Below are 24,247 nucleotides of genomic sequence, written 5' to 3'. Positions count from 1 at the left end.
CATCCATCTCAATAAATATTCCTGCCACCATCAGTAAACAAGTTTAAGTTCTTCTAGGTCCTCATCTCACCATGTCAGTGCTTGCCTATGGGACTATCCCAGGGGGTACAGATCACACCAAAGGCTTCATCATTGCAGGGCAAGCCAGGAGAGCTCAGGCACTGTGGGTGTTTCTGGGTGGGAGCATAAGCCCAGATTCCTCAGTCAAGACTTGTGGAAGGTGAAACCCATTTGATAATAATCCGGGAGATAGAGAGCAATATAAACAAAACATGTTTGTCTCTCGTAATACAGAAAACACATGCAAAGGCCACCTTCATGCAAACACATGCAAACAACACACCTCCTCTAGCAACCCGTGGTACCACTGGGAACTGAGTTCTCAGCTTCTGGAGGAGTGGTTTGCAGTCCAAGACACAGAGTGGCTTCTCTTGCCCACACCCTCTCATTTATAAATCCCAGTGTCCTGGCTGCCCAGGGAACTCACAGCAGACCTGCCCACCCCCATGAAGCAGCAGGGCAGAGCCAGCACTGGCACAGCAAACACTGCACCCCACACAGACACGGGCTCAGCTCTGCACGGAGGGGGAGTAGGAGCCACAATCCCAGCTCAGGCAAAGAGGAGGAGAGGGCCTCTGTGGAGGATCTGGCAGCAAAGCCCTTCAGCTCTGCTCTCATTCACACTCCTGCAGCACCACCCAGCATTCAGACACGGTGCGTGGGACGAACCTGACAGTGTGACTCTGCACAAAATGTACATGGAAGGGAGGGAAAAACCAGAATCACAGCACTGAACTCCTTCCACCCTCACCAACAGTGCCTTTTCCCTGCTGCAGAGTCAGGGCTAACCATGAACTAGAACTGATTCTCCATGAGCCAGAGCACATGGCTCTGCCCAGCTGAAGAAAGCAGTGGGGATACACTGCCCTTTCAAGGAGGTGAATCTAGCAGCTCCTCAAAATCTGGTTGTGTGGTCACTGGTCTGATATTAAGTTTACTCATCCTGGAAGCAGCCACCAAGAGCTGCCCCAGGACATCAAATTCAATCTTTTCTAGACCATCTTCCCATGCTGTAGAAGAAGAACCAGCTTGCAAGAGTTTACAGGGAAACATTCAGGTCAGTGACCAACAGTTCTTGGGAAAGAGGACTATGTGCACTGTCTTCAATACTGAACACCTAAATCAGGCTAATGTTCAGCCTAATTGCACCTCTGACATAACTGAGTTTTAGAAAGGATTGCCAGTTTTTCTAACAGAAGACAATTTCCTAATACCCATCTGATAGGCTCTCCATTTACCAAAGTTTCCTGCAAGCAAACTTGATCTTCTTATTGCCATCCATCAGAAATCAGTCCTGGAATGCACAGGGTCTGGACAATAGCAATAGCCATTCTTTACATTTCCCCTTGGAAAATCATCAGCTATCCAGACAAAATCCTTGCAGCACTGAAAGTGTCCTTCCCATGACTGCTTCAGGACAGGATTAACTCAACAGTGCAGTGAAAACCCTCCATGGCATAGACTGGAGCCTCTATTTCATAACTCTCTCAGCCAAATCCAAGATAACAAGGTAGGTGCTTGAACATACTGGATTTTTGTTGCTTGCCCAAATCAGTCCCTCCTGTTCTTAAAGCCAGGGCCAAGACCTGTGGTGTCACTCCACAGCCACCAGCACCAAGAGCGGAAGCCAAGCAGCCAGAACAGCCTCACACACAATGAAAGGAGGGAAGGAAAAATACATTACTGTGTTTGGGGGTGCAAGATGAGCTAAATACAAATATCTTAGATCATGTCTAGACTTCCATGTTCAGGTTTGGAGTCCAGGAAAGGCATCAATATGATCAATACCTTCCGAGCAAGTTCAGCAAAAAGACAGCATAAGGGTCATCCAAACTTATCATGGAGTGACTATCTGCTGCATTGGCTGAACACTCAGAGAACAGCAAAGATCTAGGCCAGCCCACAGCAGTGCCCTGCCTCCTCAGAAACCCAGCCTACCTCCTCTGCTTCAGAGGAAGGCCCTCCTGTCCAGCATGCCGCTTTCCAGGTACAGCAGCCTCACACTGCCAACCACACCTTCAGTTATCTTTCGTCCTTTTCCTCCTTACCCACAGCTTCCTCCAAAACATTGTTTCCCCTGAGTTAGCCCTTCCCAAAGTTCAGGAGAGCCCAGGTGAGGTGTGCATGCCCTCCGGTACCCAAGCACATAAAGACTGACTCAGTGATGGCCGGGCTGGCGCCGGTACCGTGGGGAACGCGGAGGGGGCCCATCCCAGGTGCGCACGGACCGTGCTGCCCCCAGCACCCTCCGCCCCCGCAGGGCGCTCCCGCTGCCCTCAGCCCCGGCACCAGCAGCAGCAGCGGCGGGGCTGCGCCGGCCGGAGCCCGCAGCGCGGAGCGGCACGGCTCGCTCGCTCTCCCGGCGCGGCGCAGGCTCCTCCCTTCGCCCCGCACGGTGACGGGCCCGGCTGCGGCGGCGCAGGGCGCTCGGTGCCCGCCGCCACCTGCCCGCCCGCCCGGGGCCGCTCCCGCGCAGGGCGCCCGCGGAGCCGCGGCCCGGCCGGGCGAGGCGAGGCGAGGCGGGAGGAGGAAGAAGAAGAGAGAGAGAAGCAGGACGAGGCCCAGGCCGCCCGGCGCTCCTGCCTCCCCCCGGCCCGCGCTTTGTCCGCGGCAGCCGCCGCCAGCGCGGATGCGAGAGCCGGTAAGCAGCACCGCCCTGCCCCTGCGGGAGCGGAGCGGCCAGGCGAGGCGCTGCCTCCGCCTCCATCCATCCATCTCGCCGCCTGCGCCGGCGGCCCCTGCGGGCACAGCCACAAGGGCCGGGACCCCTTCCGGGGCCGCGGCAGCGGCAAGGGCCGGTACCCGCTCCATCCGCTCCTCGGCCCGGGCAGCGCCCGTCCCCGCCCCGGTGTCAGGTGCGGAGCCGCGGAGGCCTCTCGGGACAGCCCTCCTCCCTCCGGGCAGGGCGGGACCCGGCGGGAGCGGGGAGCGGGAGCGGCGGGGGCAGCGCGGGGCTGTGAGGGGCTGTGCCTTGCGGGGGGCGGCGGGCAGCGCGCCCGGCCGGCCGGACCTGCTGACTCCGCTGCGGCTCGCAAAGGGCTGGGGCGGTGTGGTGGGAGTCCGGAATGGTGCCGTGTGCCAGGGGCACATCAAACCGATAATAGTGTTTTGGCTTTAAATTATTTCCGTATATATGTGAAAGGTGGTCATCGGAATAGAAAGTGAAAGAATCTAAACCAGTAGAAATTGTGGTTGCTGAGCATCTGTAACTCTGTGATGAGCTTTTTCTGTTCATGTACTTGGTTTTGTACCTGCCTCCTTTTGACCTCTCTAGGATCTCAGGTGTCCTTCTGAAGTGCCCTGAGGAATGTGTCTCACTCTTGCACATGCTGCCCGGTTTCAGGAAGGTGCCAGAAAGTCTCTTCTGGGGGAATTCCTCTTGATCTGGAATGATTTGTGTTTAATATGCACGTGGTTCTGAATGCTCTGAGAAGTCATGGGCAGGAAACCCTCCACCTTCTACTGACAATGGGAAGCAGTGAGATTATGAGATCTTGGAGACACTGTAATTCTCAGGACATTCATTCCCCAGGTTGAAGACCAGCTTTGAGAAAGTTCTGTCTGCACAGAAGTGAGGTTTCTCCTCATTCCAGGCTTAAATGGATTACTATCCAAAACTGTAGGTAGCATATATTGATGACTTGCCTTAGACAACCAAGTTGTAGAAAATAGGATATAGACCTAGAACTTCATTGAATGTTCCCAGGAGAATGGAGCCCGGGTTTGTTGTTGTGGGTGCTGGTCGGGCAATTTACTCTGAAACAGATGAGTTTTCTCATGTACTAAATGCATTGCAGCTGGTATATTGCATGTCAAAGTGCTAAATGTTTGGATAACTAAAGGCCAGTGTTTACAAGTCTGGAGTTTCATAGATCACAGGATAGGGTAGGAATGCAGGAAGCATTCATCCCAAATTCTGTATAATTCTGCAGGTACCAGTTTCATAGTTGGGGGTCCTTGTGTGGGTGTGTGTGTACAGTATTTTAAATGGCTGTAAGTACAAGGAGGTATTTTGTAGCATTATGTTTAAAAATTATTTTGATCAATCCTGCAGTCATTTGTATTACTTGATATTGCTCTGCAGACGCTGTGAAGGCATTTATTGTGTGGTTTTCTTTATGTGCATTAAGCCTCCTGAAGGTTAGGCCTTAAGGCTTTTCCTGGAAGTTAATCACCAGGATCAGGAACAGTATAGCTCAAGGTGAGGGATGTTGTAAAATCCTTCAGCTGCTGAGGGAATGGCAAGGTGACTTGTGCATTGAAGGCACTGAACAAATACCGTATAAAACTAAGTTTTTGGTCTCTGTTTGCTGGACATGTATGAATAATGCTTTTTTCTGGTTTTATGAGACTCCTGAAATTTTATTTCTTTACCAAATGTTACACTTCCAATTTTTGTTCTGAAAATTAGTCTGCTGCCATGTAAAGGAAGTCTTTGTCTATACAATTTTGATAAAATTAGAACATTTAGGTTGTTATGCCAGGAAACACATTTTCTGGTCATGCTTTCCATTATAAATAGAAGTATCAATCCATGAAAGAAAATTACCTTGTTTGTGCAGTTCCTGAACAATCCTTGTGCAGTGGCTTAGTGCTGTTGTTGTAAAGAAATTCCTATGATAAAAACCCAGGCTTGTCAATCTTGCCCAGGTGCTGGTGCCTCTCAGAGGTGCTGTGAGTCAGGCAGCTCCTCAGACACAACCCTCTGCCTACCACTTCCTACTGGCAGCTCTGGATGAGTCACATTCAGCTCACAACACAGGGAATTGCGTTATGGAAGCTGTGGGCTCTGCACACAATCAGCATAGGAGCAGCTTTTAGCATCTCTGACCCATCAGCATCTCTGCACTGCTGTCAAAAAGCCTTCAGAGACATCTAATGCTCGATGTTGGTATAAAAAGGAGCTTGTGTATGCTGCAAAGATCAATGGGCTCGTCCTGAGGGGAAAAGCAGATAATTTGAAAGGCTCAAAGGTAGACTGTGGGTAGGTGCACTGGGATGAAGCTGTTGGCCTGCAGGGGTACAAAATGTCAACCAAAAGTCATCATGCTCAGCTTTGGTATTCTGGATCATTCAGCTGACTGTCAAGCAGCCCTGTGAGCTGTGTTACAGCCAGTGCTGCTATAAAACATGTGCTTAACACTGTCAATCTTAGAAACCTAAGTAAGAGAAATGAAATATTGTAACTATCCAAGTAGAACAAGCAGTCTAAAGCTCACAGAAATCTTTTCATAGAACCAGGCATTCCTCTTGTTTTTCCTGGGTTTTTTTTGGTCATAGCATGTTACATCCTGAATCATCTGGAATAGGGGAGAAGGTCAAAGATTCCCTTATGAAATCAATTAACTGTGTTATTTTAATATAAACATTGTACAGCAGAATCATGCTAGATAAAATGGTAGTTGTTCGTACTGATTGATCACACTTCATCCTGTAGGTAATCTCACTATCCATTTCTTACCTTTCCTTACTTAACCATTTTTGTACAAAACAGTCAGAATCCTTTGAACGAATGCCTCAAATTATTTTTTTCTAGATGTGAGGCCAAAAAAACAAGTTTCATTCTTTATAGGCACTTTAATAGGCTTCAAATAAAGTGTGAATTTATATGTCAGAAATGTCAAATAAATTTGGCTCACTTTTATTTTGTCCCCTATATTTTGAACTATAGAAAGTAAGACAGCATAAAAATTTGTCATCTGATAGAAACAGAAATTGATTGCTGCAACCAGTTACTCAGTTAATCAACAAGTGTCCTTGTTAGATGCTATGGAGTCTCAAGTGTTCTAAATTTAGGTAGAATGTATTTTGCCAAAAAAAAAATCATTGCATTTTATAGGAAGAACCAGAAGATTCTTAACCCCTCTAGCCTAGTGGGACCTTGTCCCTGAGAGAAATAGGGATACAGATAAAAATAAATCTGTGACACCTAAGGCTTTGCAAGGAATCCTGCTTTCTTTGGTTCTCAGAAGTGTATGGAGTTGCAGGCCTCTGTGCTGATTTTAACCTCTCATTTGTTTCCCTTAGCAACACAGCTTCTTGTCTTCATGGTGGAAGTTAGTTTTATTACTGATGTAATGGATTGCAAGTATCTCCTTTTTTCAGTATTTCAGTTGAATCATCAAAGAACAAATTGTATAAAAGCAGCTCTTTCTTGTACTTCTGTCCTCTTCTGGGTTACTGTGCCCTGGTGCAATTTTCTTGGGAGATTGTTGTGGATTTCCCAAAGGAAGGAAATGGCACTGTTTTTCTACATCATGTCTAGAACATCCTTTTAGTGGGTCACTGGAAAGATGCTGTTCTGTGTTGCATAAGTAATATTTCACTGACTGCCTAAGAAAGATTTTGCTTGTAATCCAAGACATTCTACCATGGTTGATATTTATCCATTAAGTTAAAAATGCTTTTTTGCTAAAACTGAATGGTGTCACTAAAGAAAGGAGGGGGGAGGAGGGATTGTGTTTTCTTTTAACACAAGAATCCACAAGAGCATGAACTGTCAGTTCACAAGTGCATGTTTGAATGTTTAATATTTCCAGTCCTTTTTTGAGGACATTCTGCTAAAAGTCACTAGTATTGTTATAGACAGAGCTTGTTAACAAATCTGGAAGAAAGATGCCATCTATCTGTACAGCTCAAATGCATTGGGTTATGTTGTAGTAGCACAACCATACTAGATGTTGATTTCAAAACAGCCTGAATAAAAATGAATGAGAAAATAGTTGCCAATCAGAGGTGTCCTCTGTGCTGTGAAGCAATAGGAGAGAGAAGCCTGTAGGCTCTGCATTCACATACTCTGTAGGGAGCACAAGTCAGGTTCTTGCACATGCCATGTTGGACATTATCTGCATATTGTAGTGGTTTATCAGAGTCTTAGAACCAGTAGCAATCTAATTTTATTAACACAGCTTCTTGATGCGGTGATGTTTGTATGTGTGCCAAGAGAAATGCTGTCCTTAGAAAACAGGTAGTCAATGATATTCAAGAAACTACGATGGCTAATTGCAGTAGTCCAAATATTTGCAGAACTATAACAGTCTTCAGACAATTAATTCAAACTTCGTTTTGAAGTGGGAAAACAGACCCTTGTGTCGCCCATTCTTTTTTTAGATGAAAATAAAGCTCAGTTTTGTGATCCAAGATACAGCACAGTGGTCTAAGCATATAAGCAAGACTTGGGTTTGGCAGACCTGTGCATGGAGGATCTCCCCTGCCCGTGATTTCTCCCTCTCAGTGCCCAGGCAGGTGAAGGTGCTGCTGTCAATCCTCCAGTGACACAGAGGGGCTCTGGGCAGTGTGCTGGGACATGGGAGGCACTGCTCCTTCACCGGTGAGAAAGACAAAATGTTCTTGACCCACTTCTAGGAGAGATGGTTGTATAGCTCAGCAGCTGCTCCTGGCAGTTAGTGGAGCTTGGGAGGTGGTCTTAGAGCTGCTGTTTAAATGGAGCACTGTCAGACTAAGAGCTGTTACTGAGATGGGCTTTTCTAGAGCTGAGCTCAGTAGTAGCTGTAAAGAGCAACTTTTCCATTGAAAGGCACAGGGCTTTCAGGAACTGGCTCCTCGCAGTGATTCCTTTCTTTGAAAGGCCATTCTGTTGAGTTTTGTGGATTGGGTATTTCCTCTGCACAAGAAAATCTTCTTGCCATGACATTCAGTGCTTTGTTGGGTTTTTTCCCCAGAAGAGACTGCTTACTATACCAGCTGAATCACTTGCTGTGATGATGAATGCTTGTTACAAAAAGCATGTTGACAGATGAATATGCTGTTTCTTTTTGGAGAGAACCAACAGAAGGCAGTTTGCTATTTAGGCTGGTATTTAGCATCTTTATATATCAAACCTAAGTGTGTGTGTATATAAATAATCATGTGCTGTGCCAATACACGGCCTGGAAAAATGAGCTGAATGAGATAGGTGCCTGTATTTCTAACCTGTTTTTCACCAAATCCACTTGAGTATCCACTTCCAAGTACAGAATTTTAAGTATATGCTTCATGGGTGACTTACTGGCATGAAATGGTCCTTTACCTTCATCTGGCAATCACTGGTGTGACCTATTTAAAGTTTGCTGAGACAACTTTGTTCCATTATGGGTAATTGAAAGGTGTTATTTGCACTTGCTAATTTGGCTATTTTAATGAGGACTGACCTCCTTATGGTTTGACATGCATCTTTATTCTAGGATTCTGTAATCATCACACTTCCTAGTATAGTAACATGAAGTATGATTGTGCTAACTTCTCATGGCAATATTAAAGTAAGCTTTTTCTTGCATGGGATGGCTGCAGAACAGTTCTCTCAAGAGTAGCTTCAAAAAGAACTATACTACATTTCAGCTGCTATATTAGCAAATATTTCCAGATATACTTTAAGAATCCTGATCCCAATGGAGTGAAGTGAATGATTTTGGTGGGAACCTCATCTAGGCTTTACATTCCACAAAAATATGAAAAAAAAGGATGAGTATTTCTGGAATAATCAACCATTAAAAATATTCAGAGAATAAATCATTGCATGGATTATTTTTAACATAATCTTTGAATGAAGAAAGTGCTTTGGAAAACTTTGCCAGTGATCTCTTTAACAAAGATTTTTCTGGAAGATAAATAATCAAAATATTGATAAATGTTGCTGGCAGCAGTGCAGTCCTTGTTATGATTAATTCCCTTGAAATTTAAAAATGTGTTACAAGAGGAAACTCTTTCAAAGTTTCAAGTTTCAAATGTTTCAAAGTAACTAATGTTACAAAGAGATAATGATATATATTTTAATAATATTTATGGAAGTTACTCAGTTACTTGTTTAAGAATCCAAAAGCTCATTCAACATTTCTCAGAACGTCTCAAGAACGAGCGACATTGCTCGTTCAGCCTCTTCTGGAGAACTGAAGAAGGGAAAGCAGCCTCCAGGTGACAACAAGGGGCTGAAATTCAGTGCTAGCACTCTGCAGTCAGTTTCTGGAAGGTCCTGACGCCCTAAGCTTGTCTTTGTGTCCAGTGTGCAGAGCTGGAGCAGCACAGCTCCCGCTGGGGTGCCACAGTCCCTGTGGGCGTCCTTGGGCAGAGCATGGTCCTGCTTGGTGTCCCTGCCTTGGCCGGGACAGTCACCTCCCAGAGCCAGGCTCCATCAGGGAAGGACATTCGGGGTCTGTCCCAGCAAGGCACAGAGACCTGCTCCTTGTGCCAGGCTGTGCCCTGGCTGCAGTGCTGTGCTGCAGGCATTGCAAACACCACCCGTGCAGCTCCTGCAGCACCGCAGCCGTGCAGCCGTGTGTGTCACCTCTCAGTGCCACCCCACACGTGTGTCACGGGGAGAGCCAGCAGGGCATGGGCCCTGAGCACAGCCAGGGTGCCTCTCTTGGCCACCTCCAGCCAGCCTGGCAATGCCTGATGTGCCAGCGTGCAGCAAACCATGAGAGCGTTGGGGAATTTTTGGTGAATTGGGATATTGCAGCTCTCAGAAGGGTTGGTTTGTGCATGCATTCCCCAGGTCTTCTCACACCACCTCTGTCTCATGAGTCTGCTCCTGAGGTACTGGATATGCTTATTCTGTCTTCATGTCCTACTCTTGGCATGTACTTTCATTTAAAATTGTTCTCTCTGCTTTTCATTTCCCTGCTACTTGGTACCATGCTTGTTAGCCTGAACAGAAGGACTTTCAATGCCATTTAAATTGCTGTTTTTTTCAGTTTGCTCTATTTTCTTGTGGCTGAATGGCTTTGATTTAATAAACCTGGATTTGTCAAGGAATAATACATACAATAATAAGATGGGACATATGGGAAAACAAATGCTTTTTGAGGAGGATATGGGATTTGATGAGAAGTGCTATTCCCAATGAAATCAAGAAAAATTTCTTAACCATTGAATAGATATTAGATTATTCTTATTATTTGGTAATAACTATCAGAAAACTCATAATTAGAAAAAACTTAATTTGAATGCTAAATGTCCTGGCATTTCTCCTCAAACAAACATTACCTAAGTCCATCTAAGTTAACTGGAATGCCTGAAATAGTGAAGTAGAAAAATGCATCTTCACTCTTGGAGTTTTGAGCACTTTAGAGTATAATAGACAGCTCCAAGCTAGCATTGGTATTTATCCCCTGTGGTTGAGGTTGGAGTGTAGTTCATTGTATTAGCATAAGTATTTTGTATGTTTGAGTATAATTAGTTTCAGCTATACAGAGAGATTTGGTATTTGAATTTATCTTTACTCTTGTAAAGTGAAATATATTTCTGGAAAACAGAATCACTTGCTAGACCTGGACAATTTTTGTAGGAACTATACAAACTCTTAGGGTGCCCTTTCAAAGCCAGCTCATATCAATCTAGGACAGCAGTGCCTCAGAAAGTGACAAACCTCTCTGCTTTGCTGGCTTCATGGTTCTGCCTGCTCCTTTGCATTTCGATTTGGAGAATGAAGTAAAAGTCCATTTAATTCTAATTTGGATCAGGTACAACGTGCCTTGAAGTCGGTGGAGGCAGCAAAGTGAGAGCACAGAGAAGGATGGTGAGGGTGCGGGGAGCCCCTGGCAGTGCCGTGCCCTTGGAGCAGCTGAAGGTGACTGTGGAGCTGAGCATGGGGAGCGTTATGCACACAGGCATTCCAGGCCCCTGGCACACATGCCTCTGGTGCTGTTTGCAGTAAATCTTAACTCTCTGCATTTTAATCATTCAGAATTCTGCCCGTGCGTCCACATGTTAAGGATAATTTATTGGAGTGCAGTCAAAAGTCAGCCCACAATCTTTATAGGATTTTTTTTCTGAAGTTACACTGCCACCTCTAATAGTGAATGTATTTGAATCTTATATAACATTTTTGTAAAAGGGATACAAATTCATCTTAGTATTTCTTCTTTATTTACAGTGTCTCATTTTTAGTGTGTTCCTGAAACTAAATTTACAAAGACAGTTTCTTCTTTTATTTGCAGACATTCTTCTGCTAAGCTCTTGCACTGTGGCATGTCTTATGTCTGTTGCAGAGCTTCTTCATCCTTTCCAGGCTGTGACACAATTTTGAGGAAGTGTGAGTTTCTGCTATTACCAGATGTCTCCTGTTTAAAATACCTGGTATTACACTTTAAAAAATAATTATAACAAATGCTTCTTTAGGTTTAAAGAAGACTGAATTGTGTTTATAATTTTAATACTCTTAGAGCCAGTCAAGTTGAGAAATATTTGCAAGTAAAGGGTTCCATGATGTCTTCCTGTGGCATTTCCAAAGAGATTTTGGTGGGGGAATACCACAGGGTTCTTTATTAAAGACCTCTTTGGGAGTGCTGGCCCCAAGAAAACACCCAGACCCCTAATTAGTGACTCCTGTATTTGCCACTTGCAGTAACTTCTTTGCAATTGCCTACCAGCTGGACTGAAAGGTCTCCAAGGAATGGTAACAGCTGAAAGAAGCATTTGGTCCATATTCCATGTCTTCAGTGGGAACCATCTCATGAGCATTGTCCTTAATGTCCATTTCCTTTCCAGGCTTTGCAGAAGGCCTCCTAAGGGAGAAAGCCTTGAAAGCAGAATGAAAAACTGCTACAGAAAAGCTTTCTTGCCAGAAGCTGCAAAATGAAATAAGAAATTGGAAAGAAATACATTTCTGCACCTTTACTTTTGAATGATTTTTATATACATGAGTGACTAGAACATTTTGCAGTTTGTTACGCTTGGATGCATATTTTAGACCAAATCCATTCTTCCATTCAAGTATTTTAGCTGTCCCAGATGCTTCTAGGGGAAATAAAATTTAAAATTCACAAGTGATGGATAAGTGAATGGATAAGTATTTGTAAAATATGTTTTTTAAGTCCTTTCTTGTTTGGTTGGTTGGGTTGGTTTTTCGTTTTTGTTCCTGAGTTCCACAAAGTGTATGCATGCAGTGTCTCTGATTGAAGGTTTTATTTCCGCATAGAATCTGGGCTGCAGGGCCAGAAGTCTGACACAAACTGTGCACTGGCCAAGCTTTTAGCTCTGTTCTTCCAGAGCCTTCCACATCCACAGTCCTTCAGCAAAGAAGGGTTTCAGGTGGAGCGAGCCCTAAAGCAGAAAGTTTCTTGGAATAGGCTAAAGCAAAAATATTTCCTTATCATTGTCCCATGGGGCCTTTCTGCAGTTTGTGAGCAGGCAATGAATAGGCTCTCCTGCCAAGGTGATCATTTACACCAGAGCTCCATGTATGTAAAATTAAATGGCTTAGAGAACTATTTTAATTAGCACCGCAACCACAACTAAGATTGTTTTCTCAAATGTATAAGCCTTGCTTATTTTTTTGGTTACAAATTATGCAAGCAGTTTGAATACCTTAATTAGCAAAACTTCTTTAAAATGAATTGCACTAAAAGTTAAAATTAAGGACTGATCTAATAGATAGTATTGCTTTTTGGAAGAAAAATGAGAAAGAGACGAACACAAAAATCGATACTTGAGAAATATAGCATCTAAAAACACATTAGGGCTGTTTTTTTCAACCCAGAGTCCTCTGGCATCTCTCTAGAGAGAGGTGTGCTGAAAAAATGTCTTTGCTGAACCCACTCTATGCTTTTACAAAGCATAAGTAAGTTTATTGCAACCTATGAAGAGCCCATGACATGCAAGATCAAATCTGTTTAGACTGAGCACATAAGTGAAAAAACACATTAGAAACTTAATTTTCACATTTCCTGTGTAATTTGAGTATTTCATTCCTCTCTCAGAGTTGCGTTTCCTTGTTTTGGTTTAGTTTCCTTTTGGGTTGTTTTTTTGATGACCACAACATCTACATTTTTTTCTTTACTTGTTCAAAGCTGTGCAAGGAGGAATTTTTATTCGTTGGCTTGTGAGAGTTGATTGTATTTTGAATGTTGAAACCAGCAAGCTGTGCAGGTGGAACACATGGTGTTTGAGGTATTTTTTGTGCTTTATATTACTGATACAAATTTGTGTATAAAGTTTTATTTCTCATAGTCTTAGCAGAAAATTAAGATACCAGATTCATACTTTTTATAAATATGTTTGTAAACATATGCTCAAGGAAGCACAGATTCTAAATCCTCAAACTTCTGTGTTTTTCACTTAATACTTGAAAGTTAGTGGGTTTTTAAGTTGCTATAAAAATTGTAAAAATAATTTATTGTGTTGAAATCTGCTGAAATAATCTTAGTACAGGTCAACTAGTTCACAACTGCACTATAAGCCCTTATGCATTCCCTATTTAAATTCTAGACACCTGGTAAGTTTTAAATTATTATTAAATGTATAAGTACTGTGCCACCAAAGTAATGAGTGGCTGCTGGCATGCAAAGTTATGTGACATTTGGATATATTTCTCATCTGAATGACTTATTTTTTCCAGCACACAACCACAATCAGCATATCTATATTCCAGTTTCCCTTGGGCTATTAAACCCTGAGACATCTGGTGGCAAATACTGAGCTCAGGATTGGTACTGGCCTTTCAGTCAGATGGAGACTTTGGAGGAAAACAGCAATCTTCTTGGTTTGCAGGCAGACAACAACATGGAGCAGCCATTCACTGTCAGCTCATTGGTATGTATCACAGAAAAGTGTTTCAGTGGCTGAGCAACTTCTCTTTCTATTAGGAAAACTTTCAAGAGAGCAATTTAGCAGTGGTGGCTCTCAGCTCCATGGGTCTTTTCCTGCATGCTGCCTGAAAGTTTTGTTGGAATTTATTATATTTATGTATGGGTGATTTATGGAGTGTCAGCAACCAGAGTTTTAAGAAGTTGAAATGAGCATTTTGAATAGAAAGAGTAAAAAATTTCACCAAAGTAAGAGGGAAACAACTTACAGTAGCCATTTATTTATTTATTAATTACCAGGAAGGTAATGACCATAATAAGCAGCTATGGTTCTTCTTCAGTAATTAGTTTGAACTTCTTAGTCTTTAACTGCCTCATTTAAAACTGGAAATGAATCTTTGAAGTGAACTGTTGACTCACCAGAGGAACTTATTGCTCTTTGTTTCCTGAACTATTTCTAGCAGTCAAATGCTATACATCATGTAATAGGAGTCTGAGTGTTCAGGACATCCATCAAATTATTTCAGTAACTTAAGACAGAACCTTGTAGAATCCATGTGTGGGGGCTTTTAAAGAGAACACACTTTATACTGCCTTTGGTAATTTCTACAGTAATTTACTTAATTTTTTTCCCACAAGTATTTTCCTAATTTTATCCTTTTTGCTGCTGTTTTTGGAGGGAATAAAATAACTTTTCTTTTTGATCACAATTTACTTGCAATTAAGAAAAATGTTGTAATGTTTCAGCTGTGGCTAGAGGTGGAGAAACCAATGCCTATTTTCAGAAAAAAACTAGCTGAATATTTCCCTTGAGCTTCTTGACTGAGACCACTTACTGAAAGCGAAACAGAATGTTTTCTTAGCTAACGAGACCGTTCATTTTCAGAGAAAGCTGGTGGCTATTCCTGACCACACAGACATCTCAGTGAGCCCGGAGGAGCGGGTGCGTGCCCTGAGCAAGCTGGGCAGCAACATCAGCATCAACGAGGACATCACCCCGCGGCGGTACTTCCGCTCGGGCGTGGAGATGGAGCGCATGGCCGCCGTCTACATGGAGGAGGGCAACCTGGAGAACGCCTTCGTCTTCTACAACAAGTTCATCACGTAAGGGAGCAGATCATCAGCCTTTACAGCTTGTAATTCTGAGTGAATGAAATGGAGAGCTGCCCTGAGAAACCCTTTACACAAGGAGAAATTTGTTTAGTGTGTTCTTGCAGAACAGCTCTGTTCTCTGGAAATATTTTGCACTGAGCGTGAGATTTGTAAAAAACTTCCTGCCACCTTTTCATGGGGTTGTCCTATCCACGTGTGAACTGCCAGGCGTGAATTAACCTAACAGAGGTTTGAGTTTACTCTGCCAGGCCATACCATGACACTGTTGCCCCCCATATTCTTTATATGTCAGCATGTTGGCTAAATAAAATTTCTGACTTTAATAGCAATGTTTAAATAAGATTTCTAAGCCTTTAGTAGTTATGTCCTATGAGCATCTGCCAATCTTAAGAATGGTAGTATTGCACCATAATTAAAAAAGCATGAGAAAAGTGTTTTCTTGCTTTCATTTTACTTTTTTTCCCCCCAAAAGGATTAACTATAATTTAATGTTTCTTACAGGAATAAATGCAAAATCTACAATGTATGTTCATGATTATTCTCCTTACCACAAAAGAACAAATCTGGCCAGCTTTCATTACAATTCTCAAAATAGACAGCTGAAAAATATATCACTGGCAGATTTAAACTTTTAACCTAGCTACTTTTGCTGTGGGATTGATTGGTTTGTTTTATTACTTCAGAAAGGTTTGGGGTTTTTTTTACAGTGCCTATTTTAAAATTTTTGCAAAGGAAACATCCTTCCTCCCTCCTTATTTTCTTCATACTCTGAAAAATAGACCAAGCCTTTCTTAGTCCACCTGTTTTCAAATGCATCTGTCTCTATAAAAAGAGGGTCTGGAGGTGAATATTGTGCAAATTGCTGAAAGAATAATAGCAGCTGTGCATTACAAACTCTTTGCAGCTGAGTGTTGCCATAATTTATCTGTGCAGCTTGGTCTGGTAAAAATACCTGCTTCAGTGACAGTCAGTGTTGCATTCTTGTCTTCCATTGGGGAGTCAGCATTTTGGCTAAGAACAGATGAAGAGAATAAAAATAGGATTTACTAGCACTGACTAGAGTGGAGGGTAGTTTTGCTTTTTTTTAACTTAACCCAGTACTAATGGCAACCAAAATATATCAGTCATAGAAAATAGTCTCCTGTCCTTCTTCTGTGTGTCCCATACAGGTCCATACCACAATGTGTTAATTTAAACATGTGTGTAGAACCCTGGTCCAAGTCATCTGGAATTCAGTGTTTAACAGTTATGTGAAACTGATTTTTCTGCCAACATGAGAGCTATTATGGATATTCTTCTGACTAAACACATGCATGTTTAATTTTCTAGGTTATTTGTAGAAAAGCTGCCCAGCCACCGAGACTATCACCAATGTGCAGTACCAGAAAAACAAGATATTATTAAGGTAGGGTTATGGTTTCCTGGTCTTTATGAAATGTTTTACTGAGAACCTCTTCATTTTTCCCAGCCCCTATAGGCCATAGCTTCTTTTTCCCCAGAGCACCCATAGCAGCCATCACAGCTTCAATTTCTGATACTTTTCTCCACTACTCATACATGTTTTATTTTGGAAATTAAATTATTGATCTAAAACATGAATGAGAATGGTCTGAATAAGTTGGTAGATTGTTGGGAGCCCAGGTACATATATTTCTGAATGTTTGCATATTAAAAATGCATATGTTGACAGTACTTAGCTTGATTCTGGTCCCAATTATGTGAATGGATAATGGTCCAAACTGACTATTGCAAACAGAAGGAGAAATGTGTGGCATTACTGGTGCCTGTGCAGTATTTGCTTACTCTGCTAAATAAGTAAAGTATATTTTTTTCTTTATTACCATATATGTATTTGCTTAGTTTTTAACAGATTTTTTCCCCTCCATTTCCATACAAAATAGTTTTACTTTTGTTTTTTTCCCCTCTAGAAAATAAATCCTAAATAAATTATAAGTGTAGCCTTATACTGAACTTAAAACAGCTGGAACTGCCCAGTGAGAGTTGCTAGTAGGACCATGAGTGTCTCTTGCTCTGTGCCCCCATGTTTGCTTGCTTTCTCTACTGTTAAACTGAATGTTTTACTCAAAACCAAAATAATCCATGCCTAAGTTCCAACTGTGGTCCACTAGGAGAACATCCCTACTGAGAAAGGACATCTAACATTGCTTTCTCCTGTGGCACTCAGCAGGATTTAAGCACATGGTTGCTTTCCCTCCCTTGCCTACAGCCTCTGAATTATTTTGTACTAGCCTTCACAAAATAATTGTGAAGCCTTGTACTAGCCTTGTACTAGCCCTGAGTAGAAAGCATTGGGTATTGGTTCTATTGGTATTATAAGAATTGTTGTTTTGCTGGGTCTGTGACAGAAAGCTACAGGCATAACTATTTCTTAAAAAAAACCTTTTTTTACGTCTTGGAAATGGGCATATTCAGACATATTTCTGACTGGGAAGTTCCAGAGAAAAATGCAATGATCCTACCTGAAACTCTCTAAGTTGGTCTTAGCATTTTTTTAAGAATTACGCCCACAACAAAAACATTAGTCATCACACTCCTATTAAACAAGACAGAGATAACACACTCCTACTAAAAGGACTAATCTTTTCCTTGAGATAAGAAGCAGCCATGTATCATGTTTCACTAATGTAATCAATATATTTATTGAAAGCAATGTACTATAGAAGTTTCATAAACTGATGATATAGTGTGTATTTTCTCTTTTGCTTTTTTTTTTCCTGTGAGAAGAGCAGGGTTTTTTTCTGTTTTGTATTTTAAAAAAATCTGTGTTACCGCTGAGTTTGTTTTTCAGGTGGCTCTTTTAAAAAGTGAAAAGTAAATTTATTTATCTTTTTCCCCATCCCACCTCAAAGAAATTGAAGGAGGTTGCATTCCCACGGACAGACGAACTGAAAAGAGATCTTTTAAAAAAATATAACTTAGAATATCAAGAATACATGCAACACAAAGTAAGTTTTATATGAATATTAAATGTTGACATGAATATTTTCCTGTCATATAAAACTTGAAAATTAAGCAGTAAAATGCCAGTTTTACAAAAAGCTAATAATTTCCTGAGCTGCTTAGGAATGACTTTTCATTTCTTCTTGAGAATCAGCTGGTCATTTAAAAATAAGTAATACAAATGTGTGCTAGGAAATACATGTGCTGCTATATTTGCTTAATAAGTGTCTACAAAGATCCAAATACGTTTTTGGTATACTCTGATTCTGTCTTATAAAGAGAATGAAATTGAGTATGAGTATGTCAATAAGTGGAAAAGATTCCTTGGCTCCAAATGTGCTCTACTTTGAATTGAGATTGAAGCCACTGAAAACAGAATCTATAGCTTAAAACCTTGTTTTGGAAAAAGCATCTGAGAAACATCTTTTTTGTTCCATCCATCAATGCTATGTTTTTCATCCCATCTTTGGGGATATAGTTGTATTTTCCAGGTCAGTAACCAGGTTCCAAAAGAGTTCCGTTTTAATGACAGGATTTTATGGTTTTATTGAACTGTTAGATTGCTCCTTTCCTTCCATTTTTCCTAGCATTTTTGGTGTTCTGAGGATGTCACTATGTTGTGTTTCAGAACAAATGTAAAACTGAATTTCTGAAGAAACTGGAGCACCAAAAGCTAATAGAGGCAGAGAAGAAACGAATCGCACACATGCGGCAGCAGCAGCTCGAATCAGAGCAGTTTCAGTTCTTTGAGGATCAACTTAAGAAGCAAGAGCTAGCTCGAGATCAGAAAATCAAAGAGAGTGTGGTTATGTCTGAACAGATAGATGGAAGTATGCTGTCTTGTGTTTCTGTACCAGAGAACAGCTCCTTATCTGCAGCACTGCTGGAGAAAAAGGAGAGGCGCGGCACCTCTGGCTGTGCTGGACATTCGCCGCCCATGGAACAGGTCTTAAAGCCGGCAGCTACTCTAAGTGCTGTTCAGAGTAAGTGCACACATTTCTTTTTTCCCTATTTTATTTTGTCTACCTGCATATGTCTTTATTCACTTTGAGGATGCCCATACTGAAATAACCATGGACAGGTTTGTGCAAACACAGCAGTTCCTTATTGTTTCTTCATTTTAAGAGGACAGTTACACAGTTTCACATTTTCCAGTTGAGTACCAATGGATGGATACAGAGATTGAGATTTAGTGTTCCTGTGAAATGAAGTCTGAATCTTGCCATAGGCTTCCAGGGACCAGAAACAGAACCTGCAGTGGTTCCCCCTGGAAAGCCTTGGCCTGGGAGATGGTCCCAGCTGTCACCTCAGGGGATGGGCTAGTGAGTGTATCTTGTGGGTTGGTGACTTCAATTTAGATGAAGTGTTTGTTCTGTAGATTTATTCTCATTAGAAGTCTATGATGTGGTAAGTATAATACTTCCACATGTGGTAATATAGTGTAATACACTGTGTATATTTCCTTATTTTAGGGATCTTCGTTGTTATAGCTGCTAGCTGTAAATGCCTTTTTATCTCTCTTTCTCTCTTTTTTTTCTTTTTTTTCTTTTTTTTATTCTTGGTTAGCTCAATTGGCTGAAGCACTCAGAGGTGTCATTTTGCCCAGGGATCTCTGTCACAAATTTCTGCTGCTGGCAGAGACAAATACAGTAAGAGGAATAGAGACATGTGGAATTCTCTGTGGAAAACTGGTACAGTTTAAACCTCATATTTTTATGGGGAAGACATGCTTGATAGTGCTGTAATATCCTGTGATGTATTGATTTCAGAGCAAAAGCAGATATAAATGGTTAGCCTTCCATGTAATGAACTTCATATTATAACCTGAGTGGTTGTTTCAGCACTGTGGGCTTGCTTTACTGGGGAAACATCTGCTCAAAGTATGCTGCTATTGCTGTAAAGCCTAGCAAGTTTTTCAGCATGCTGTACAATGAAGGCTTTTTCGAGTACTTTCTCTGGCATTCATGTAAGGTAAGTGAGGTTTAGTTACAGGACAATGAAATATAAAGACTGCCAGAATCCACTGGAGTCATCAAATGAATAGTGGCACAACAAAACAGAAATCCCCCCATCAAGCTGTAGAACATTTGATTTTCAGGCTGTTTTTTTTCCTTTGACCTAGATTACACTTTATGTCCTTTGAGAGCTGGGAAAGATGGCATGGCTGATGCTGACATGAAGAATTTTAGATGATCCCAAGTGTATTTGAACTGCATGAAGGCAAAGAAAAGCAATATTAGTCTTGTTTCACAGAAAATCATGATAGTTTTCTCAAAGCTCTTTTATGTGTTTTTAATTATTTTAAAGGACAGTCTTTTAACACTGATCACTGAGAGCAGTTCAATACAACAGTCTTTTGTTGTGACCAATACTACCCTGTATGCTTTCGTGATAAAATGCTAAGGCATATTTTTAGGTACAGTGTGTTGGTAGAGCTGCACTGGAATCAGTGGAGCTGTACTGTTTTGTTAGCTGACATCTTTCAGATTTTGATTCAGCATTTCTTCCTTAGGCAATCTGTTCCACCCTAAGTCAATGTTTGTTTTGCAGACTCATAATGAATTTACTATTACACATGTAATAGTGCCAAAGCAAACTGCAGGACCAGACTACTGTGACATGGAGAACGTGGAAGAATTATTTGGTATTCAGGATCAGTATGATCTCCTCACTTTGGGTTGGATCCATGTACGTATGATTCATAGATTCTGGTTTTCTTAGAGTGGCTCTAGATACTATGTAAAAAAAAACAAAAAACAACTGGAGTAATACAAATTTGCTTACTGAATTCAAATTGCAGTGCTGTAAATAAGCACTCGTGTTCTCTACAGAGAACTCCTTAATGCAACTGAGGCATCCTGTTGACACAATGGGCCTACTTTTGCTGGTGCAACTTTTTTTTATGTTGATTTAGGGGTATTTTATTACTTTCTAATGCCATATTCAAAAGTCAGGGAGGGGAGTACTGTGTTGTTTAAATTTAATATTATTTTTTCTCTTAGAGATTTTACACAATTAAGTCATTTCCATTTGTCTTGTGCTTCTTCATTCCACCTTTTTCTCCCCATGATTAGAAAATTGCTTGTATATCTGATTGTGAACATGCCTCCATGAAACTCATCCTAAAAGCCTTCTTTTCTCCACATTGAACAATGTAGAACAATATAGACCCTGGGCTAAGAAGAACTTTAGAAATCAGCCTGGGGAATTACTGATGCTTTCACTTGTAACAAATTATTTTTCCTTCTTAAATGTATGTTGACCTTGACCTGTGAGAAATATTTCATGATGTTGAGTTTTCCCTTTCTTTTTTGTAGACACATCCAACACAAACTGCATTCTTATCCAGTGTTGATCTCCATACTCATTGTTCTTATCAGCTAATGTTGCCAGAGGCCATTGCAATTGTTTGTTCACCAAAGCATAATGAGTAAGTTCAGATTTTAAAGTAATATTTTGGTATTTTTCCATGCTCCTTGTCATAAAATCTGATCAATTGCAAAGGGTACATGTCAACTCAGAGGAAGGGCACAAACAATGTGTTGTGACTTTGTTTTCTATAAGTAGCCTAGACTTGCATTTCAGTCAGTCTCTATGTACAGCATTGTTTCTCTCTTCTTTCCTCCACAGACACAGGTTTTTTTGTTGGTTTTTTTTTTACATATTCTGCTCAACAAAGTAATCATTACAGGAGCTATCCTGGAGTACTCATTGCCAATGCCCTACCGCAGATCTGTCTTCATTCTGTCTGCTTAAGAGTGTGGAGGGAAGTTAGGCTTATTTCTCTAGAATGATGTGCAAATTGCAGTTTGCAAAGCAGAAGGGTAAAATTCCCTTTTTTGATAATAAGGATCTATTTTTGAATTTAATTAATTACAAACTATGTATCTGGAAAAAAAACTAGAATAGTGTGAATTTTAATGTGAAGATTTGTAATGGAACAGGTTTCCCAGAGATGTCATGAAGTCTGCATCCTTGGAGATAAGCAAAACGTGACTGGACATGGTCCTGGCAGCCTGCTCAAGGTGATTCTGCCAGAGCAGGGGGACTGGACCAGACAGTCTTCAGAAGTTCCTTCCAACCTCAACAAATTTGTGATTCTCCTTTGATGTGCCTGGCATTTCAGGTTGCCAGGGCTAACTCCATTCTTTAGAGTGTGCATTTCTTCAGCCTTTCCTGCTGGCCTTCTGCCTCAGTAGATGTGAATCCTGTCCTGGTTGCCTGACTTCCTAAATGGGCCCTTCAGGTAGCAGAGCTGTGAACACAGACTGAGAGGCAAGGGCACAAGCACCAGCATTTCTAACCCTGAGCATGCCTGCATGCCTTTCCAAATCTCTGCTCTCACAAGCCTCTCTCACAGTTGATGCTGACACCCTGTAACCAGCTGTAACCTGTAACATTTATATGGTCAGGTGCTGCCCTGTAGGTAATAGGTTCTCTTTGCAGAGGGATGGGATTGTAACATTTTATTCAATACCCAAGGAGTTGTAGCAGTGCATTTTCTAGTGCTTTGTGTGATTACCTAAAAGAGTGGGGAGGATGTGCTCCTACTAGTCATTTACACAGCTGGTTTGAAGGCTGGCATTTTTTTAAGTTGCCCTGGGTGAAATGCAATCCAGAACATGCAAGTTTCTGGTTTGCATATGTTCCTGTGTGAACCAGCCTTATCCCTCAGTGGCCTAACCTGCCTAACAGGAACAGTACTGGGATCCTTTTTGTCCCCTTCCCCTCATCATCTCTTCCTTTACAGGACACAACTCCCCTTGATTTAAAATAGCTTTAAAAACCCAGCTCAGCCGGGGCTCCTGTGTGTTGAAGGTCACCAAGCACCTTCCTGTTGTCCTTCTTTTAAGCAAAGCAATTTGTGTGTGAAACCTTGGATGTGTACAATGGGAGCAGAGTGTAACAGGAGTTTCATGTTCTGCTTTTCAGCACTGGCATCTTCAGACTGACTAATGCTGGCATGCAAGAAGTTTCTGCTTGTAAAAAGAAGGGATTCCATCCACATACAAAGGACCCTAGGTTATTTAATGTAAGTATATGATTCAACACTGTTTTTGCTATTCAAACTCTTGACCATGGTTCTGCTGAAAACAGAAACTTGAGATTATATTTCTTAATACTTTTCCCCCTGTTTTACTAATTCATTACTCTTGGTTCACTGACCAAGGTAGACATCAGGAGACTACTTAAGTAGCCATGAGGTGAGTGTTACAAGCTGCCATTCAGATGGTGGTTAGCCAGAGGTTGTTACTATCAGTCACCCCTTTTACCTGCTTTCAGAAGGAGCAAAACTCACATTTTCAAATTGGATTTACTCTTATACTCTTCCGTTTTTAAGCAGTGAATCAGTTCATCTCTCCAATTTTGGTGTCCCAACAAAACATCCCAGCTGCTTTAAAGTACAGCTGGAAGTAGATTAAGCCCCATTTCCTTCATTGCTAAGTTTGCCCTGGCTTCTCTGAGCATTTCTCTGTAACTGGTGTATCTTTTGATGTTTCAACAGCATAATGGTGTGTGTGTGGCTGAGCAGTACAGTCAGCCAGAACTATCCCCCAGCTAACACTGGCATTTCTGATAAGAGCCTTTACCTTTGAATAATTAAGGGTTTGGTTTTTTCAATGAGGTTCACTTCAAATACAGAAGCATCTCCTATTGATTAATATAAAATGATCCAATACAGAGAAGTCATGCTGAGAGACATTGGAAATTATGTGGTGTCAGGCTCCCTGAATGTCAGCATTAGGCCTCAAAAGGAGAGATCAGAGTTTTTTGTTTTGTTCTGTTCTTTCATCACTGAGTGTAGGAATAATGAGAAGGTAGTCCAACTCTGGAAAAAGTTAAGATTTTGTGTTCCATGTAGGTACTTTTCACTGGTCTTTTACACATGTAATGAAGTTACTGGCTATTTTACTGAGATTTCTGAGAGTAATGCGTTGACTTCTTCTGCAGCCATGTACCCATGTGGTTGGAAAAGACATAAAGATAATCGTGCTGGACCTGAGGTGATACGGATGGACCACAACAATGTACTCTACAAAAGGCCAAAATAGAAAAATGGATTCCTGTTTTTTCCTACATTTTCAGAAATTACTTTTATATTTATACATTTTAGATTGAATGGTTTGATATTTATTGCTCTAGCCTGTTTTGGAGTTATTTTGTTGCTCTGTTAAGATGGAGTTCAGTGGCATTAACCCTGAATCTGTAAACAAATCTCACCCATAAAACACAACAATAAAATGAACTTCAAACTACAGTAACTGTGTTGAAATAAGTAATGTTTCTTTTGTCACTTTTTTGCATTAATTTCCTTCTGAGAATTAGGTGTTTTTAACAGTGGTTGGCTTTGTATATGTAGTAAAGGCAAATCAATCAGTTTAGGTGATTTTTTTTTTCATCTTTTTTTCCTGTCCAACTTCTATAGCTCAGTTTCAGCTATTAAACAGAAGATACTTAGAAGTATCCAAATCCTTTACCTGAGAGTTGATCCTCGTCATTTTGGGATAGTAGGGATGCATCAGAGTCCCTTGGAGAAATGTGTCTTCTCCAGAAACCTGTCAGTAGAGACTTTAAATTGAAAGACACTTCTT

The 24,247-nt window shown here is 41.3% G+C and overlaps 1 protein-coding gene across 3 annotated transcripts; it reads left to right on the top strand.

Annotated features, from left to right (window-relative positions):
• Positions 1–2,504: 2,504 nt before the first annotated feature.
• On the top strand, positions 2,505–23,931 carry STAMBPL1 (STAM binding protein like 1). Of its 3 annotated transcripts, none has more exons than XM_059477005.1 (11): positions 2,505–2,701; positions 13,427–13,587; positions 14,467–14,684; positions 16,023–16,098; positions 17,564–17,659; positions 18,283–18,637; positions 19,221–19,303; positions 20,205–20,342; positions 20,972–21,084; positions 22,587–22,686; positions 23,607–23,931. In XM_059477005.1, the coding sequence occupies exons 2-11, from the start codon at positions 13,504–13,506 to the stop codon at positions 23,661–23,663; spliced, it is 1,320 nt and encodes a 439-aa protein (XP_059332988.1). In that variant the 5' UTR covers positions 2,505–2,701; positions 13,427–13,503; the 3' UTR covers positions 23,664–23,931. The 3 variants fall into 3 exon arrangements, with proteins under 3 accessions (XP_059332988.1, XP_059332986.1, XP_059332987.1); XM_059477003.1 differs by having other exon boundaries at positions 19,221–19,345; XM_059477004.1 differs by having other exon boundaries at positions 2,509–2,701; positions 13,394–13,587; positions 19,221–19,345.
• Positions 23,932–24,247: the final 316 nt, after the last annotated feature.

The sequence above is a fragment of the Ammospiza nelsoni genome, chromosome 8 (genome assembly GCF_027579445.1).
Source record: "Ammospiza nelsoni isolate bAmmNel1 chromosome 8, bAmmNel1.pri, whole genome shotgun sequence".
Classification (NCBI taxonomy): Eukaryota; Metazoa; Chordata; class Aves; order Passeriformes; family Passerellidae; genus Ammospiza; species Ammospiza nelsoni.
Note: the sequence above shows the minus strand (reverse complement) of the source record. Positions and strands in the feature narration are given on the sequence as shown.

Excerpts from the sequence above, each read along its gene's own strand:
- STAMBPL1 (XM_059477003.1), top strand. The coding sequence starts at position 13,504 with ATGGAGACTTTGGAGGAAAACAGCAATCTTCTTGGTTTGCAGGCAGAC. Across the intron at positions 20,343-20,971 it reads TCACTTTGGGTTGGATCCAT|ACACATCCAACACAAACTGC; the intron begins GTACGTATGATT and ends TCTTTTTTGTAG. Across the intron at positions 22,687-23,606 it reads AGGACCCTAGGTTATTTAAT|CCATGTACCCATGTGGTTGG; the intron begins GTAAGTATATGA and ends CTTCTTCTGCAG.